The sequence below is a fragment of the Nicotiana tabacum genome, chromosome 7, assembly GCF_000715075.1.
Source record: "Nicotiana tabacum cultivar K326 chromosome 7, ASM71507v2, whole genome shotgun sequence".
Classification (NCBI taxonomy): domain Eukaryota; kingdom Viridiplantae; phylum Streptophyta; class Magnoliopsida; order Solanales; family Solanaceae; genus Nicotiana; species Nicotiana tabacum.
Window position 1 is genome coordinate 179,395,904 of NC_134086.1, and position 19,093 is coordinate 179,414,996.

The 19,093-nt window shown below is 38.3% G+C and overlaps 3 protein-coding genes across 3 annotated transcripts; all 3 read right to left on the reverse strand.

Moving 5' to 3' along the window:
• Positions 1 to 1,064: 1,064 nt before the first annotated feature.
• Positions 1,065 to 1,889, reverse strand: LOC107824936 (uncharacterized). Its single transcript, XM_016651752.2, has one exon. The coding sequence runs from the start codon at positions 1,887 to 1,889 to the stop codon at positions 1,065 to 1,067; it is 825 nt and encodes a 274-aa protein (XP_016507238.1).
• A 7,346-nt stretch (positions 1,890 to 9,235) lies between these two features.
• Positions 9,236 to 10,264, reverse strand: LOC107824937 (uncharacterized). The gene has a single exon (XM_016651754.2). It carries the CDS (start codon positions 10,262 to 10,264, stop codon positions 9,236 to 9,238), a length of 1,029 nt encoding a protein of 342 aa, XP_016507240.1.
• A 2,134-nt stretch (positions 10,265 to 12,398) lies between these two features.
• Positions 12,399 to 18,863, reverse strand: LOC107824935 (uncharacterized). The gene is made up of 4 exons (XM_016651751.2): positions 17,086 to 18,863; positions 16,378 to 16,580; positions 15,364 to 15,587; positions 12,399 to 14,323 (listed from the first exon to the last, which is right to left on the reverse strand). Exons 1-4 carry the CDS (start codon positions 18,587 to 18,589, stop codon positions 13,597 to 13,599), a joined length of 2,658 nt encoding a protein of 885 aa, XP_016507237.1. The 5' UTR covers positions 18,590 to 18,863; the 3' UTR covers positions 12,399 to 13,596.
• Between the last annotated feature and the right edge of the window lie 230 nt (positions 18,864 to 19,093).

A 19,093-nucleotide genomic window follows, 5' to 3' on the forward strand; every position in this document is an offset into this window, starting at 1 on the left:
TCACTAGTTACATCTTTTTTTGTATATTAAAAATAAATTTACACAAGATAACATCTTCAATAAGGGAAATACATCAAGCAGAATAAGAATTTTTTAAAAAAATATCTTCAATAGATAAATTATACCCCACAAGTATAGAATTAAATAAACTACAAGTTTTTAAAAAAACAAAATCATAAATCTCATATTTTTCAAGCAATTCTTACGAAATTTTTGTCATAATTTAATAATAAAGAGATTTAAATTATATTTAAAAACTATAGAATAACACAATTTTTTATGATATAAAAAAAAGATGAATTTTTTTATCTCAATCGAAAATTTCCATTAAGACCCAAATTTTTCGGGTATGAAAGAAGAAAACTCATAAATTTGAGACCGAGAGGAATGCTTATTTTATAGAATTTTATAATTTTGGAGTTTCTTTTTTGAGTGTTCTTGTTAGAGAGCACATATAAATAATAGAATATAAAAAAAGAAAATTACAAAAATAATGAAAAGATAAATAGAAATTTGGGAGGTAGCCAAAAAGGAAAATGATTGGGACAAAAAGAAATAAAAAGCACACGAAAAGGGAAAGTCGGACAAGGTTCAAGATAATTTCCATCTTGAATTTTACACACGAGAAAAGCTTTCAAAAAGATTTATCAGTCATGGCACCTTTGTCTAATTTACGACTGCGGGTGGTAGGATCAGATATTTAACCTAATTTAAGAAAATTTCAAGATATGTATATAAATTTTTTATCATCTTAGCGGGTGTCATGCCACCCCATTGTAAAGGGGTGGATCCGCCCCTGAAGCCAATGAAGGATCTCTGTAGTAGACAAAAACTGAACTTAATCTTGTTTTCGGTACATAAATTTAAAAAGTGAAGATCATTGTAGTGGCAAAGCTGAAGTATGTGACATAATATTCAATAAGTAAACTCAAAAAGAGAGATATTTGTAGCAGCAAAAACTGAAGTTAATTTTTGTGTTCATTTTTATGTATATGAATTTACAAGTAGTGCTGTGATACAACTTTTGTATAGCCCTTTGGGCTGTAACATCTATTCTTGACTATCTAATAACTCAAAGTATTGAGGAGGGACACTCGGGTTTTGATTAAGCGCCTGAAAAAGCATTCAAGCCCTTGTTCAAGAACCTCAATGGTTGACTCCATCTCTCGTAACTGATTCTGCAATTCGTCGAATTTGCCCTTCTTAGAACACAATGCAGCATCAACATTGTCAAATTCATTGGCTTCTACTTGTTCTGTTTTCGAGCGTACAATCTTGGACAACAATGACCAACTACTTGATTGAGATCCGGTTCCATTGACATGCAACAACAAGGACCTAAATAGGCCTAAGGTGACTGACTGGACCTCCTTTAACATGCTAACAACAGCCAATGTTTCGGGTTCTTCTGACGCGAGGACATTTTTCTTCATCATACCCTTCAAATCTTTAAGCGAACTTTGGATCATCTTCTTGGACTTCTTTCTAGAGGTTAGGTAGCTAGAAATAATGTCATCCATGTTCCGTCTTCTACGAAGAGCAGAAAGAAGGTCTTGTTTGTTTTGCTTTTCATTCGACAAGAGATCTTTGATGGTTGCACAAACGTCTATTACCTTGATGTACCCCTCTAATAATTCATCGCCGTGTAGTGAAATGGCTTGTTGAATATGTGGTAGTTGAAGCAAATCTTCCGTGTAATCAAATAAGTTTTCAAGATCACCTAGTTTGCGGGTGAACGAAGAAAGGCACGAAGAGGTAGCCTCTGCAGATGATTTTACTCTACACAAATGCTCGTCGAATTGAGACACGATAGGGTGAGATGTGGAGGGAAAGCTACTAGAACGCGCATGCTTTAGGATAGTTTTCGATCTCAAAGGTGAGGGAGCCATTTGTTTTTTTCTTGTTGAAGTTGAGAAGATTATTGGAAGGTGCAATTCTAAACTCTGCTCCTTCTTCTGGCTTTTGTTTCATATATATAGAACTAGGGGGGACTAGAGAATAGGACTTGACTTTGATCTAGATCTAACACTATGTGGGATCATGTAAACCTATTAGGGAACTGTATCTTTATTAGTGATCTCTTGTTAGAGACGAAAAGAATATTGCCAACCAGTGGCAGACGCACGTGGTGGCAAACAGGTTTAACTTTTGTTGTTTCATCAAAAAATAATATTGTGTGTGTATATATATATAAATTACGATTAAAGCTTTATAAATTTTGTATAAATATTTTATTTGAACCCACTCGAGTGACTCGACAACTACTAGTTTACAACTAAAGTTATGTATTTCTAAGATTGAACCTGCTTGCACAAAATCCTGGGTCCGCCACCGTCTGCATCCATAAATGGCACTCGTGCACTTCCTTCAATTTGATGCAAATTATCCGCCGGGTGAGTGAAGTATAACGTGACTCTCATTTGGATCAAGCTACCAAATAGGCGTTGTTTGTGCTCTGTCTCATACCAGCAGTGCTTGGCACCAGATACTAGTATTGACTTGGGACAAAAATGAGTAGTAGTATTTTTAAATCATTGCACGATTGAGTAGTCTTGCCAATTTTCATGGATCTTGTGAATCAAATGCCTGGCGAGTTCCACCTATCTTTCACAAGTGAAAGAAAACTGTCCCAGCCTTCAAAGACAAAGAGCATAATATTACTACTGTAATTATCAATACAAATTAAACGTGCAAAAGAGATTGATAACTCTGTACACATTAAATGACAGTCTTGGTCTACAAGTAATTTACAATATAATTTAGTCTTGCCATTTATCAGTGATCATCTCGCTGTAGATAAAAAGAATCTTGACAACTCTGTATCCATAAATGGCACTCGTGCTCTTCATTTAATTTCAAGCAAATTATGGGGACACGATGCACTATGAAGAAACAGATAACAAATGGTGGTAAAACTAAAAAGTTTTAAAAAATTAACCACTTATTACTATTTCCTTTGCCAAACAGATACTTGTTGCGACCAAACATATTCACGTAAGTATACATGGTCGGTAAGTAATAAAATAATAAATAGAGTGTCGTTCCCACGAAGACTTGTGATCAACCTTTGACTGATTCAAACTCAAACAATTTATGGATCAAGAGATCTTCACAAAATCTCTAAGTGACGAATTTACTACCTAAAAACGATCAAGCAATGAAATAACTAAAAATCAACCACAACACTAAAGCATTTCGGATAACAATCAGTAGGAGAGGATATTCCAGGGCCATAGGCTAGCTAACAATCATGTTGCGTTCTTGGCTTAAAATGACTAATTGAATTATCTGGATTGTTATATGATAGGGTTGATATTACTCATAAGAATTTGTCGAGTTCTTACTGGCCTATTCAAGCTAACTTAATGCCTATATCTATGATATTAAGATTAACAAGAATGCATTTACACTTCCTGTATTTCAACCAAGCAAGGCAATTAGGTATATTTCTATCCTAATTGCGAATCTGTTCCCCGATGTCCGGGTTCAAGAACTTGTTTTATTTAATTCTATATGCAATCTAGAATTTCCACTTTCGAGTTCAACTCTAGATTCGTAGATAGTATTTCACTATTAGTTACTCAGCAAAATAATTAAAATCGGAATTAGATAAACAACCCACTATGATAAACTCAAACTCGTCAAATTAAACTTCAAACATCATATTCATGTAGCATCCATAACCCCAGAATAATAGGGTTCTTAGTCACTCATGTTCATATAATCATTAAAAATAATGTTTTCAAACATAAAATCAGTAAATACTAGAAGAAGAACGAAAGAATTGATCAAATCCATGCTCCTGAGTGTTTTGTACTTTTGTTTTCCTCTCCCTAGTTTCGTCCTCTCAAAATCATAGTATTTATACCGTGTAGAAACAAACCCGGATGAAGCTACCCTTTTCAAGCCGAAGTAGAAAATTACTTTGCGATTTTTGTACACCGGCGCCGCACCCCGCGACGCGCTTGTGGAGATTATCAGTGGACATGTATTTTTCCTATCAAGAAAGTTTTTCGCTGCCGCGTCACGCCCTGCTGCACCCCATGTGGGGCGATAGTGTCATTTTCTCAGAGTAAAATTGTTTCATCCTCTTTTGACGTCCAGACTTGATATACGACCTCCGAATACGATTCCAGCTTAACTTATTGGGCTTTTACTTAGACTTCAAAGCTCCAAATTAACGTTTCAGCTCGGAATCACTTCCTGCAAGGCATAAAAGCGTACTAAGTGTAATTCACTATCATTTAAGCTCAAACACACGTAAAATACAGTAATTAGAGTGCAATACTACGACTAAAATACGGGTTTCTAGCCTACCATCAACACCCCACACTTAGGCCATTGCTCGTCCTCGAGCAATTGAACTACACTTCACATAGGGATGGCCTTTTCATCAAACAACCTCCCTAACACACCTTGCCAAGAATATTTAAAATAGACTGAACACCACATCATAACATTCCAACCTCAAGAATCAACTCAAAAGTACCATGTATTTTTCATAACCTGCTCATTTACTCTAGCACAGAGGTCAAAGACGTTACCTTACCTTCGCAAATCATGTGCCCTCACGCAAACAATAGAGAGTAGTTCCACTCACAATTATTCAAGAACAATTAGGAACTCAAGGTAGAAAGAATTAACTCACTCTCAGAATCAAAATTTATGTGCAACAGAAGACGTCATATGCTTGCCCATAGTGTAATACTCTACTAATTAAGCTCATTCAATCAAGGATCAAGTAGGACATTAATTGCTTGTAATCTAGGTTGTGGGAAGGGTAGGACACATATAGATATAGTGGCTACACCTCCCTGAGCACTTTGATACATATACAATTTCACAATTCAAACCCTACTCTTACGTTGAACCAAACCCCAACTTTTATACATGATAGCATCAAGCTCCCACTATCTTTAAGCATAAACAAGATAAGAAATACCACCAACAAAAGTTCACTTTTTTCCTCTTCTTTTCAATCTAACTCTCTTTTTTTAATTTTCTACTAGTGGCTCTCACAATTTTTCAAACATTGCACATTTCTCCTTTTTCTTTAGTTCCACTCAAAAGCCCAACCATACATCCACTTTAGCATTTACAAGCTTATAACAATTTTAAGTGCTCACGAGAGGTAGAAGTTCAAACAGATGATAAATTCAAACAAATGGGTAATGCTTGTAATGTGGTTGCCAAAAAACAGGATTACTTAATTAAAATACATTCAATGAGGTGGGTCACAGACATATAACTGGCTCAACAAAGAAATACCTATATCACTTCCTAGACTGAATAAGGCTATTATTTTGCTTTGCACACACACGGGGCAAGTTCTAGACATTAACTGACATGCACAGAATATCACAAAAATCTCACTCACACATTGACACATAACTCACTTAGGATCGCATCTTTCCCGACTCTCTAGTCAAAGCAGTTAAGCGGGGTCACAATTACACAATATAAGACACTTATTTAACATTCAAGAACTGAGCCTAGACGTCAAACTAAGGCACTTACCACTCTCAAGGCATATGCAATCAAGGAAAGTTGCTTTAAATTAGCATTTTGACTCAAGATTCTTTATTCCTATAAAATAAAAAGATTTAACTATACCCGGTTCAAGCAAAACACTTGAAAAAGAACTGCGGCACAAAGAAAAACCAAGGGAAAATTGTTACACTACCTAAAAAAAGTAAAATAAAATAAAAGACATATTTTTGGATTTTTAAATTTATTTTATTTTTGCTTTTTCTCGATCGACTTCAACTCCCTCAAGAAGCCAATCGACAAAATCCATCATCAGGAAGAATCAAAACTAAACAATTAATTACTAACTATTACAGACCGATAGAATTCAGAATTATAATTTACAGAGCATATTTTCTATGAAAGCAAGAAACAAAACAAACAAAACCAATTAGCAAATAGGAAAACAAGTACAAATATAATCAAATAGGAGCATATGTCACTCATGTGACTGTCATCACATAGTTCGCAATAAGTAGGCATCTGTTGTATATGTTGCATCTGTTGTGTTTGGTGCATTGTCATTCTATTCATTTGATTTGCCAATTTTTCTATATCTGCTCTCATGGCTGAGAAGTCATCAAGCTCAATTACCCTGGATGCTTTCTGTTTAATTGCTCTTCGTGATTCTCCATCTCCTTGCTAATTATGATCATTAGCAGTGAAGTTGTTTAGCAAGAGTTGGATTTCACTATACGGTCTCGCTATGCAACTATCCCCACGTACTGAATCAAGATTCATCTTTGATGTCTCGTCTAACCCATCAACAAAAGTATGACCCAACACCTCATCAGTTTGGCAATGATGCGGGCAGTCTCTGAGTAGCTTCTTGTCTCTTTCCCAAGCTTGACGAAGAGTCTTGCCATCTCGTTGTTGGGACCCAAGAAGCTGGCTCCTCAGCGACTTTGTCTTCTTAGTGGGGAAAACTTGATTAAGAATTTCCTTACTAAATCATTCCAAGTGTGGATTGAGTTCGCGGGCTCCTTTTGCAACCATTCCTTAGACTCCCCCAACAATGAAAAGGGAAACAGTGTCAGCCTGACATAGTTCTTGAAACGTTCAAATAATTGTAAGTGTCCGTAATTTCCAGGAAGTTTTGAATGTGCTTTTGCAGGTCTTCATGAGATAGACCTACATTTTTCCATATGGACTGAATCAGCTGTACCATGTACTGTTTGAGTTCAAAGTGACCCGTGATACCAGGCTTCACAATAGCCTGAGTCATATTAGCAAGATTGGGCCTTGCAGCTTCTATCATCGGATGCTCTTCTTTACCTGCCATCTCTATTGGTTGTGGTTGAACTCAACTCTCGTTATATTCTAGTTCTAGCTTCAACTTCCCTCCTCACTCTGTGAAGTGTTCGTTCAATTTCGGGACCAAGAGGAAGGAGATTGTTTGTACTTCTACTCCTCCGCATTCAAAAGAAGAGCCTGCGCTAATACAAACAAGGCAAACTGAAAGATAAACTTGAACAAATAACTAATAAAAACTTAACTCAGTCAAGTAGCTAATTTCTAGGTCCCCGACAACGACACCAAAAACTTGTTGCGACCAAACACATTCACGCAAGTATACGTGGTCGTCAAGTAATAAAGTAGTGAGTAGAGTATCGTTCCCACAAAGACTTATGATCAACCTTTGACTGATTCAAACTCAAACAACTTATCGATTCAAGAGATTTCTTCACAAAATCTGTAAGTGACTAACTTACTACCTAAAAACTATCAAGCAATGAAATAACTAAAAATCAACCACAACACTTAAGCAATTTTGGATAACAATCAGTAGGAGAGGATATTCTAGGGTCATAGGCTAGCTAACAATCATGTTGCATTCTTGGCTTAAAATGACTAATTGAATTATCTAGATTGTTGATTGACAGGGTTGATATTACTCATAAGAATCTGTCGAGTTTTTACTCACTTATTCAAGCTAACTTAATGCCTATATGTCTATGGTATTAAGATTAACAAAAATGTATTTACACTTTCTGCATTTCAACCAAGCAAGGCAATTAGGTATATTTCTATCCTAATTGTGAATTCGTTCCCCGATGCCCGGGTTCAAGAACTTGCTCTATTTAATTTTATATGCAATCTAGAATTCTCACTTTCGAGTTCAAATCTAATTCGTAGATTGTATTTCACTGTTATCTACTCAGCGAAATAATTAAAACAGGAATTAAATAAATAACCCAATAGGATAAACTCAAACTCGTCAAATTAAACTTCAAACATCACATTCATGTAGCACCCATGACCCAAGAATAATAGGGTTCTTCGCCACTCATGTTCATACAATCATCAAAAATAATATTTTCAAACATAAAATCAATGAATACTAGAAGAAAAATGGAAGAATTGATCAAATTCGTGCTCCCGGGTTTTTTGTACTTTTGCTTTCCTTTCCCCAGTTCCGTCCTCTCAAAATTATGTTTTTGGTGTATTTATGCCGTGTAGAAACAAACCCGGACGAAGCTACTCTTTCCAAGCCGAAGCAGGAAACCACTCTGTGATTTTTGTACACCCGCGCTGCGCCCGGCGCCGTGCTTGTGGAGATTATCATCAGGCATGTATTTTGCCAGTCAAGCAAGTTTTTCACTGCCGCGTCGCGCTTTGTGGCTCCCCATGCGGCGCGCCAGTGTCATTTTCTTCAGAGTAAAATTGTTTCATCCTCTTTTGACATCCAGACTTGGTATATGACCTCCGAACACGATCCCCTCTTAACTTATTGGGCTTTTACTCATACCTCAAAGCTCCAAATTGATCGATTCAGCTCCAAATTAACCTTTTAGCTCGGAATCACTTCCTGCAAGGCATAATACACGTATTAAGTATAATTCACTATCATTTAAGCTCAAACACACGTAAAATGCAGTAATTAGAGTGCAATACTACGGCTAAAACATAGGTTTCTAGCCTACCATCAATACTCGTTTGGGACAAAAAGAATCTTGACAACTGCATGCATAAATTGGCACTCGTGCACTTTATTAAATTTCATACAAATTATGGAAGCAACCCAAAACATGTTGTAGAGTAACGTGACTTTGATTTGTATCAAGCTACTACTTAGGCGATGTTTGTGCTATATATGTCTGCTTTCATTCCAATACATGGTAAGCCACTCAATTTTTTATCCAAAGTGCAAGGCATTTAAATAATTAAGTGCCAACTTTCCCTGCAAATACTAATCTTCTCCAAGTTTTTGATCAAACAGAAAAGCACAAATCAATTTAAACTGCTAGTTGCACAGAAAGGCATCCGAACATTGCTGATGCTGTCGAAAAGTTTGCAACAGAAAGAATCTTGACAACTCTGTACACATGAAATGACAGTCTTGGTCTACCATTTTTAATGCACAAACCAACCAATTATGCTGGAAGGCCCATGGTAAAACCAGTCAAGGCAGATTAAATTTCTTAATTTTAACCAAGTACTCTAGATTTCCAGTTAAATCGATCAACATCTGAATATATTAAATCCAGCAAAGGGAAGGATCGTTGAAGTAGCAGAAACTGAATTTGATCTTGTATTCACTACGTAAAATCAAAACGTTAAGTAAACTCAAAAAAGGGAGATATTTTTAGCAGCAAAATATGAACTTGATCTTGTATTCAATGTGACGTATAATATAAAATGTACAGGTGTTACTGTAATACAAAAATTTTGGATAGCCCTTTGGGCTGCAACATCTATTCATGGCTAGCTAGTGATTCATAATATTGAGGAGGGATACTCTAGTTTTTATTAAGCGCCTGAAGAAGCATTCAAGCCCATCTTCAAGAACCTCAATAGTCGCTTCCATCTCTCGCAGCTGATTCTGCAATTCTTCGTACTGGCCAGTCTTATTTAGACTGAGAAATGAGCACAAAGCAGCATCAACATTGTCAAATTCATTGGCTATTAATTCCTCATTTTTCGAGGGCATAATCTTGGACAACAATGACCAACGACTACTTGATTGAGATCCGGTTCCATTGATATAGGACAACAAGGCCTTAAATAGTCCTAGAGTGACTGACTGGACCTCCTGCAATTCTCCAACAACAGCCAATGGTTCAGGCTTGTTTAATGCGCAAGAATTTTCCTTCATCATACTCTTCAAACTTTTAAGGATCTTTTGGATCATCTTTTTGGACTTCCTTCTAGAGGTTAGATAGCCAGAAATTTCATCCATATTCCGTCTCCTACGAAGAGCTGAAAGAAGTTCTTGTTTATTTTGCTTTTCATTCGATAAGAGATCTTTAGTGGTGGCACAAACGTCTAATACCTTGAGGTACCCCTCTAATAATACATTGGCGTCCATTGAATTAATGGCCTGTTGAAAGTGTGATAGTTGAAGCAAATCTTGCATGTAATCAAATAAGTTTTCAAGATCACCTAGTCTGCAGGTGAACGATGAAAGACAAGAAGGGGTAGCCTCTGAAGATGATTTTACTCTACACAAGTGTTCATCGAATTGAGACACGATAGGGTGAGATGTAGAGGGAAAACTGCTAGAACGAGCATGCTTTAGGATGGTTTTTGATCTCAAAGGCGAGGGAGCCATTTGTTTTTTTTTCTTGTTGAAGTTGAGAAGACAATTGGAAGGTGCAATTCTAAATTCTGCTCCTTCTTCTTGCTCTTGTTTCATATATATAGAACTAGGGACTTGATTTTGATCTACATCTAACAGCCATCTAGCTATTATAGGCGATGTCTGTGGCATGCCTCCTCCCACCATCACATACACCATCTATTCTTCTTTTTATTTATTAAAATGATTCCCCCACGATTGGGTTAAAGCAATTTGAGTGCATGAAAACATGTTAGGTAACTATATAATCGGTGATCGTCGCGTTGGAGACAAAAGGAATATTGACAACTCTGCATTCATAAATGGAACTCGTGCACTTTATTTGATTGCATACAAATTATGGAAGCAACCTCACAGGCTGAAGAGTAACGTGACTTTGGTTTAGAATAAACTGCATATCAGGCAATGTTTGTGCTCTGTCTCCTACCCTCAGCTTAGGTGACTACATATATCGTGATTGCAATTAAGACCCTGCCTCTTCAGAACAAAGAAAAACCTATCTTAATGCAATGAATTACTCTTTTGCTGCACATGGATGATCTGCAATTTTAAATGTGGAATCAAATTTGAATGCATTATGGAATAAGTAAATGTTGTGAGTTTCAGCATATAAGTATTAAGAGACACATGATACCTCCTTGAAAGTTGCGACTTGGGATAACAACTACTTTCTTCTCTATATATACAGGAAACAAAGATACAACTATCAGTTATTTCGAACAAAAGCAGGCAAGGCAACCTGGGACAAGTGCGAAAAAACAAACACATAGCCCTGGAATTCAATTGTGCTCGTGACCGCGTGCTTGCCCATAGTCAGAAATCAAAACTTTTGCAATCATGTTTTGAGTCCATCAACGGATAATACTAAAACTAGTTCCTTGTTGAATTTTCAACATGTCCACTAATTTGTTCTTGAAAACTTGTCCCTGCTTTTGAGAAGAAGTGAAATGTAAAAACTAAATGACATACGCAGGTCTTAAATATGATATTATAGAATCAACGTTGTCAATATAGTCCAATTGCCTGCCGGAGAGGATCGATGAATTAACCAAATTATGGAATGAAAATTCACTTCTAAATCACACCTCGTAGACAATGATGCACCTAGTGCCAAACGTCATACGTGGACACGAGGGCGTGGTGCAATTTAATGATACTAGAGTTGTCAAGATTCCAATTCCCTCTGAGAAGACTATCACCAAAGATCCGTATATTTTTCCAAATTGTTTGATGAAATAGGGCACATATGAGATCAATTTAAACAGAAAGGCTTTCACTTGCCTGATGATAAAAACGTGGAAGTTCACCACTAATGGTTGGGATACTTTCCATACTTAACCGAAAGTCTTGAATTCAAGCCTTGAGAATGTAGAATGATAGGGAGCACTTTACCCCCCTAACCAGTGTGAGTTCGAATTAGTGGGACCAATGATCCTCGGATTAAAAAAAATCTAGCTTGTTTTGCTACTGCTGTATGATGCAATTGTACATCCTGCAATTCTTTTCCCATTTCTTTGGAGGATCCTAATAAGAAGTCTTATTAGAGTTAGAAATGTGGCAACACCTGCAGAACGTTATGTTTGAGGCTTTCAGAAGCTTTTCTCACATTATGGTTGGTTGTAAGGAGGAGGGTCCAGAAAGATGTTGGATCGTTCAATTCAAAAGAAAAATTGATTTGCACACTTTACTAATCTGTGACGTTATTTGTGAAAAGGTTAAAGTGTGCCTCAATGAATTTATGACAGAATCGGCAGATGAGATGAATCATGACTCAATGACCAAACTCAACAAATTTGAACATGACAAAATGTTATATTATTACCGGTCCTATTTTGTAAGTTGATTGGAAGGCATATATTCTCTGTGCATCTTTTTCCGTTAGCCTTTCTAATCCCTTAATCATGATGTACCCCTTTATCTTTTATTTTTTTATAAATGTGGTACCAAATTTCTGAAAACAACAGATCTTATCAACAACAACCACCTGTAAAATCCCACAAAGTAAGGTCTGAGAAAAGTAGTGTGTACGCAGACCTTACCCCTACCCCGATGGAGCAGAGCAGTTATTTCCGATAGACCCTCAGCTCAGGAAGAGCAACAGATCTTATCACTACGAACAATATTTTATTAACCTGGTATAACGATGTATTCAACACACCCCACCTCAAAATCCAGAAAACCTTGCGTTAGGGACATTCAAAACGACTTATGGTTAACAGGTTCTGAGTTACCTCACCTCAAATCCAGAAAACCTTTGCGTTATGGACAACCAAAACGACTTACGGTTAGCAGGTTCTGAGTTAGCTTAAGTTGAAATATAATAAATCTGGGTTATCTATACAGCCCTATACATACCTAATTCAAGATATAGATTATTATCAGAATTTAAAGAACATGGCCCCTATACAACAATCTGAATACAACTAACTTATGAATATTATGCCTCTATGCCTCTATTCTCAGGCAATGTCTGGTGCCAGGCAACCAGCAGTCCAAATGACTTGCATAACCAAACAGCCGCTTCTCATGTTCCGCTGGTGTAGTCTTGATCCAATTGAAATATGTCCAAAGTATGGTAAGCCTCAGAACGAACTTCTTCTCAACCTCCCTCTTAAGGCAGACTGAACAAACTATATCCCAAACTCTTGAGTTAAACATTTCCGGACAAATGTCTCATATTCTTTTCATTGAGGCAGACGGCCTCCGCTTGCAGTTTAGATGCCACATCTACTTGCTTATTCGTGTTACTATCACAAGAATGAAGCACCTATCCGTACATGACCTGCCATCACTCGGATATCTCCACCAATCAGTTTCTCAATACCAATCAACAGCTGCTCCAGGAGGACAGAGCACAAAGTCTCCAGCCTGGCTCAATTTAGTCGGTGCCACCGAAGCTGCCACAGGGACCGGTCTGGCCACCACGTAGGACGCACTTGAAGCCTAAGTGGTGCCAATGAGGCAAACTACCACCATGCCCACGCTTACAAATACTCGCATTTAACAGAAGCATGATGTTTCATAATTTACCTCTGCAGTAGCTCAGGATTAGTGACTTGAGCCTTGGTGCCTATCCAAGGGATTTAACCCCCTCCTTTCAGGTTCATAGCTAGTCTGACGCGGAGCCCTACCACTGAAAAACAGCATACTTTAGGCTGCATCAGTTATTGTAATATTCAAGATTCAATGAGACTTCTAAAACAGGAGATTTAAGAATATCTGTCCTGAATATCGGCAAAAAGTTTCCATTGCAATAACCTCAAAGGCACATCATCAGTATTACAGATGCCATAAATCTTTCTTCCCAGCTGAAACTGATTGAGCTGTGATTACGCTACAGCGGGAGCAGAAAAAGCCAACAAGGTCTCTGTTGATCCATCTCACATTCTTCCCCAGCCTGGAAATTGAATAACCTCCAATAGTAGCATGATAACAGGCACCAAGAAGGTATAACTTTTTCAAGGTAATGCAATCACAATTTTTCATGCTATTCAAGCCAGATTATCCTCTTCAATGCGTTGCAAAAGCTCCTCGTAAACCTTCAAGGTTTTGGCAGTAAACCTTTCCATGGCCTCAAAAATATGTCTCAGGCCAAGCTGAAGACTACTATTTTTGCTTGTGTCACTCTGGTACACGACATGCCTATTTAGTGAGAGACCATTTTCATCCCCAGAAACGAGTACTATTCTTTTGCCCAGTGCATGAATCTCCTTTTGTATCTTCTGGTCCTCTCTCTCCAGGTTCTTCACTTTTCTCTCCATATCCTTGTTCACCATCATCCTTTGCCGCATTTCCAGTTTATCTCGCTCCCAGAGCTGAAGCACATTAGTTGCAAAATCTCGCATACAGTCAATAACCTCTTTCTCAGAAACTCCTTCAATGGTTTGTGACCACTGATTACAAATGACAAAAATTGGGGGAGCACCAATCCTTCCGGGAGAGAAGGGAACTCTTCCATCGGGTGTTTCTTCAGGCACATACAGAAGACATTTCATGAGCCAAGAGTTTAGAGCTCTCACATAACCTTTTTGTGCATTCACCCAGCAAGAGAATCTCAAAGTCCAGTGCAAAAGCTCCTGTTCAAGCTCCAGAGTGGCTTCGAGATGTGCATCACTGAAGTGTTTGTGAGATGCAATGGCATCTAATCTTTTGGCTTCTCCAATAGCCTGGCATTGGTTACGATGACACTCAAGCATGCCTTTCCACATTTTACTTAACCTACATAGAGAATCCACACAAGAGAAATTTACATTAGATAACTAATTGGCCTAGAATGAGATAAAAGTTCAGCGGAAAAATCTGAGACCGATCCGACAGTACTAGAAATAGGCACTATATCAAGATAAATCCCCAAAAGCATCCCATAGGAGATCATGCAGCTGTGTCTGCTTGATGCATTTGCTACTCCAGAAGTAGGATTCAGTTTTAGCGAAAGCAAGAATCCCCTTTAGGAGTATCACAAGAAGCTAAACATTTACATTCACCCTTAACTTTCTAATAAAGACAAACTATAATGGCATTTGCGAAGGCTGAATATGTCGGTCATTGCTACCATATCCTAACAAAAAAAAAAAGCCAATTCTTTTATTTATATTTTTGAATGAAGTGAGTTATAACACTTACAATAAAGCTGGGAACACCAAAAACCTCCCTTATACAAGTGGTATTTCGAAAAGTAAACCTACAAAAAGACATGATTCTCTATGAAAGAAATCTTCAATACCAGTTGAAACTCATGGGGTGCACCCAAAGAAACTAGGATTAAGAAGATATTTCTCAAATGTACAAAATCATTGTCTACCCCCTCAAAGCTAGGAATAAACAAGCCAATTTGAATTGCACAAAGAGCAGTTTTAGGCAGTTACCATATGCTTGTAGCACGCTTAATAGAAGTACTTGACAAACTCATCACAAGAAATTCTTTAAAAGCTTTCATCTTTACAGGTTTCGTCCGCCCGAAGGATACTAGAAACAAGAACATCGCATTTGGATCCAAATCAATTTTTTGAAATCATTCATGGAGATCAATATACAAACTTTAGATGATGCAGTAGCTTGGAGGCATACAATGATGTCATTACAAAAACCTAGCAGTACAAATCAGAAACAGTAATCAAAATGTGGCAAACCAACAATTCTTCTCTTCCATGTAGTGCATTTACGAAATCTAATGCTAGGCAAACCAGATAGAGAATTCTTTAAAATCTCATTAAACAAAAGGCATCCGTTTTACCCAGAAGACTTGGAAAAAAACGTACCCCTGAATAAATTCATTCAGTTGCGGCCATAACTCTTCATCCCTAATCTTGTTTATCTTCTCAGAGATCTTGTCAACAACCTGAATCGCGATTCTAATTTTTGTGGAAAGACTTCTAACCAATTGCCTTGTCATGTCAACCTTGTGAGCCTCAGCACCCTTTTGATCTAATCGCTTTAGCTTTTCAGATTTCCTTTCATGAAGTACCCTTATCTTCTCCTCAGACTGCACCAGAATAAGCAAGGGGAAGTACACACTGTCAATAGACTCAATACACAGTATATGTTTAAGGCAATATGAATTACAAATAGCACTATAGCTGTCAATACTAGTTGTGCATATGTTTAAGGCAATATGAATTACACCAAGCACTACAGCGACCTTTGTCTCGTGGTAGAGGGCGCGATCGAAGGGGAGCAATTTATAAATTCCAATTGCAACAAAGGGAAAAAATACTTAAAAAGACTCTTTAAGGCCGGCCAAAAATGACAACGAAGGTTATCCATCACAAACGGGGGGATAGGAGGTGCATGCTACAATATCTGTAAGAGAATCAAATCACCCAGAAAGAGGAAATACAAGCAACACTTGACACAGAAAAAAGTATAGTAACAACCATAACTGAAGTTCGCAGCTTTTCTTAAAGTGAGACAAACATGACTACAGATGAAGATTAAACATTAGCAAACAACAGTAGTTTAACAAGTACAGATGTATGGCATTAGCATATTTCTGGAATCTGGATTGTCAAAGGTTTTTGAGATTGTCCACAAAGATTCTAATGTACCACATGCCAAGTATCCACTTAATTACCACTTGCAAGACACACCAAAACACAGAAAGAGACAATAATCACAGATGAGGAAACAATTTTAAATCCTCTAATTAATTGAGCTATTCAGAGAGCAAGCAAAACAGACCAGTAAACTCAGCCCTCCAAAAGAAGATGTCGTCCAAAGCATCATAAAGTAAACAATGAAAAGAAATAGAGTGAACCTACAAAAGAAAACATTACCTTAACCTCCTGATACAGCTTCTTCTCCCAGAGGTGCAACTTGTTTAATGTTGAAGAAAGGTTCCTGTACCTTGAAGTAACATCTCCTTCCACATCTGAAGCAGCAGGATCAGCGATCTGAATCTCAGCACTCTTTGAGGTAGAAGTTTGTGACGAGACAACAGATAACGAAGGGGTAATTGCATGCAACATCTTGGAAGAAACTGCCTCCACAAATTCCGATGAAATATAAGTTAAAATCAATTGAAACAACTTCAAACATCAACCAAATCAAATTACTAACATGTCCAGTACACTTTGTCATAGCAAGACCTAACTTTTATTCATAAACAATCCAATATTATCATCTACAAGGCTCAAGACTCAAGAGCATAATGACTTCTTTTGCGGAGAATAGGATAAAAATCATAACTTGATAAAACAACAACTATGCCTCAATCCCACACAAGTTGGGATCAGTTATATGAATCCTCACTGATCATGCTACTCCTACTTAAACTCATCGCAAGCCAATATTATATGCAAATACATACTATAAGTTCTCTATACTTTGTAAATATATATGTTTGAAGGTTAAACCACTCCTATAAAGCATAGGACCTACGGTAAAAGTGCTAACATGTCTAAAAATCATAACGTGACATCACAATTGAATACCTCGATACGTGGAAGGCATAATAACCAAAACTTGAGATCACACCGAAGTACCTTGATAGGAGGCGTGCTTACGATTGTGGGGAAGCTTTCCAACCTCGAGCATCTTGGCAAGCTCATTCCCAGATTCAGAAGCTCGCTCAAATTGAACTTGTATCTCTTTCACAACATCAGAATCGTCCTTAAATGCACGAGCTTTAACATTTCCACCATGTCCCCCTGACTTATTTCTGTCCTCATCTACCACTTTCTTATCCACAACGCGCACCTCATACTCCACCTCCTGCTCATTCTCAACTGACCCACTTGGCCTCCCACGGTATAACGACTCTGTATCAGTTTGCTTTTCCCTCTCCTCCTCTGCCACAGCCTTTGAATAGTTCTCTCCGCCACCCCCTCCATCGCCGGGGACAAACTTCTGATGTCCATGAACTTCCTTAACAACCTCATGCTCAAAATCCTCTTCTTCCAAATCAGGAATACCCTCTTCTTCCCTCACCTCTCGAGAGTCTCGGCTTGGCGTATAAGGTGTAGGGTAATTATTATTCTCAAAAGTCTCGAAAGGGTTTAGAAAATCCCAAGGTGAACTCCTCGGTGGCGATGGCGGGGGTGGTGGCGGTTTCGAAGTCGAAGGCCCAGCTCTAGACGGCCCCAGCGGCGGAGATGAAACACCGTACGGCCTTTGCATAGACGAGGGGAAAAAACTGTCACCGTAATTGGGATATTCCGGGTAATTGTAGTTAGAATTAGGGTTGTTGCTATTCGGATAAGGATAAGGGTAATAGGAAGAAGAGCCTTCACCCATACGAACAGTCTGGGAACTCATCGGCCGTTGTTGATAGGTCACCGATGGCGTCGCCTGCTTCCTCATAAAATTCATATGCATATATCCCCCACCACCCCCTCCAACTTGATACGGTGCTCCATACCCACCACCCGCACCAACCTGATATGGTGCTCCGTACCTACCACCAGCTCCGACTTGATATGGTGCTCCGTACCCACCACCAGCTCCGACTTGATACGGTGCTCCGAACCCGCCACCCGCTTCGACTTGATATGGTGCTCCAAACCCCCCTATGGTTTCCTGATCAGCATAAGCGAACTGACCGTACTGATTATTAACGTGAGTAGGGGTTTCGGTATGGTGGTGATGCAAAGCCTCTGAACCGGAGTCATCATCTTCCGAACCGGAGTCAGAATGGAAATGAAGATGGGAACCGGAACTAGAGTGAGAATCGTGATGTTTGTGAATTGCCTTTTTTGCTGGTGGGGAAGAAGAGGAAGGTTCTGGAAGGTCTCCTCCACCTTTGCGGTGAGAAGGGAGATTGAGAACCGGAGAAAGAGGACTATCGGAGGAAGACGCAGTAGAAAGATCGAGATCATGTTGGAAGAACCGGTGAAGAGAAACCCCGACGGCTTTTAAAGAGTGAAGATAAGCTACATGGGCTTCAGCAAAAGCGTAACGGTGATGAATAGCTTCGTCTAGAAAGGCGCAACGTTCACGGCAGAGTGCCACCGCCGGTAAGTCATCATGCTTTGAGGTTGCGCACCCCATAATTTCAGATAATAAAATTGGAATTAATGATTATTGCCCATGAAATAAAAAAAGTTTAATAATAATAAAAGGAGGGATTTTGGAAATAAAGAAAGAGAAGGCATGGTGAAGGTAGAGTGAGAGAATTAGTGGGAGAAACAGGGAAGGATGGATCAACGAATGGACGGTAAAGAGAAAGAACAAGAAGCATCACCCACCCACCCAGTCACACCCACCCCACCCCCCACCCCCCTTAATTTGAGGGACAAAGATGGAATCTTTGCCAGCAGTGATTTCGTCTGTTTGTAGGCACTAGCAAGATAATAAGAAAGAAATAAAGAGGAAAGTATTTGCCCATGGCGATTACTGTTGCTTTTCCTTTTCAACGATTTAGAGAGATTAATAATGCTTATTTTAGGTGATAAAATGTCACTTAGCATGTAATCTGAATTTTTAACCTACTCCAGATAAAGATAAAGTAGCTTACTAACAAAACGACGTTTCTCTCATAATAATGGGTTATAG

What these genes read in the sequence shown, in the direction of transcription:
- LOC107824936 (XM_016651752.2), bottom strand. Translation starts at nt 1,889, where the DNA reads ATGGCTCCCTCACCTTTGAGATCGAAAACTATCCTAAAGCATGCGCGT.
- LOC107824935 (XM_016651751.2), bottom strand. Translation starts at nt 18,589, where the DNA reads ATGGGGTGCGCAACCTCAAAGCATGATGACTTACCGGCGGTGGCACTC. An exon ending in TAAGCACGCCTCCTATCAAG is followed by an intron (nt 16,581 to 17,085) that starts GTACTTCGGTGT and finishes TTGTGGAGGCAG; the next exon opens with TTTCTTCCAAGATGTTGCAT. An exon ending in CTGAATGAATTTATTCAGGG is followed by an intron (nt 14,324 to 15,363) that starts GTACGTTTTTTT and finishes TTCTCTATGTAG; the next exon opens with GTTAAGTAAAATGTGGAAAG.
- LOC107824937 (XM_016651754.2), bottom strand. Translation starts at nt 10,264, where the DNA reads ATGGTGTATGTGATGGTGGGAGGAGGCATGCCACAGACATCGCCTATA.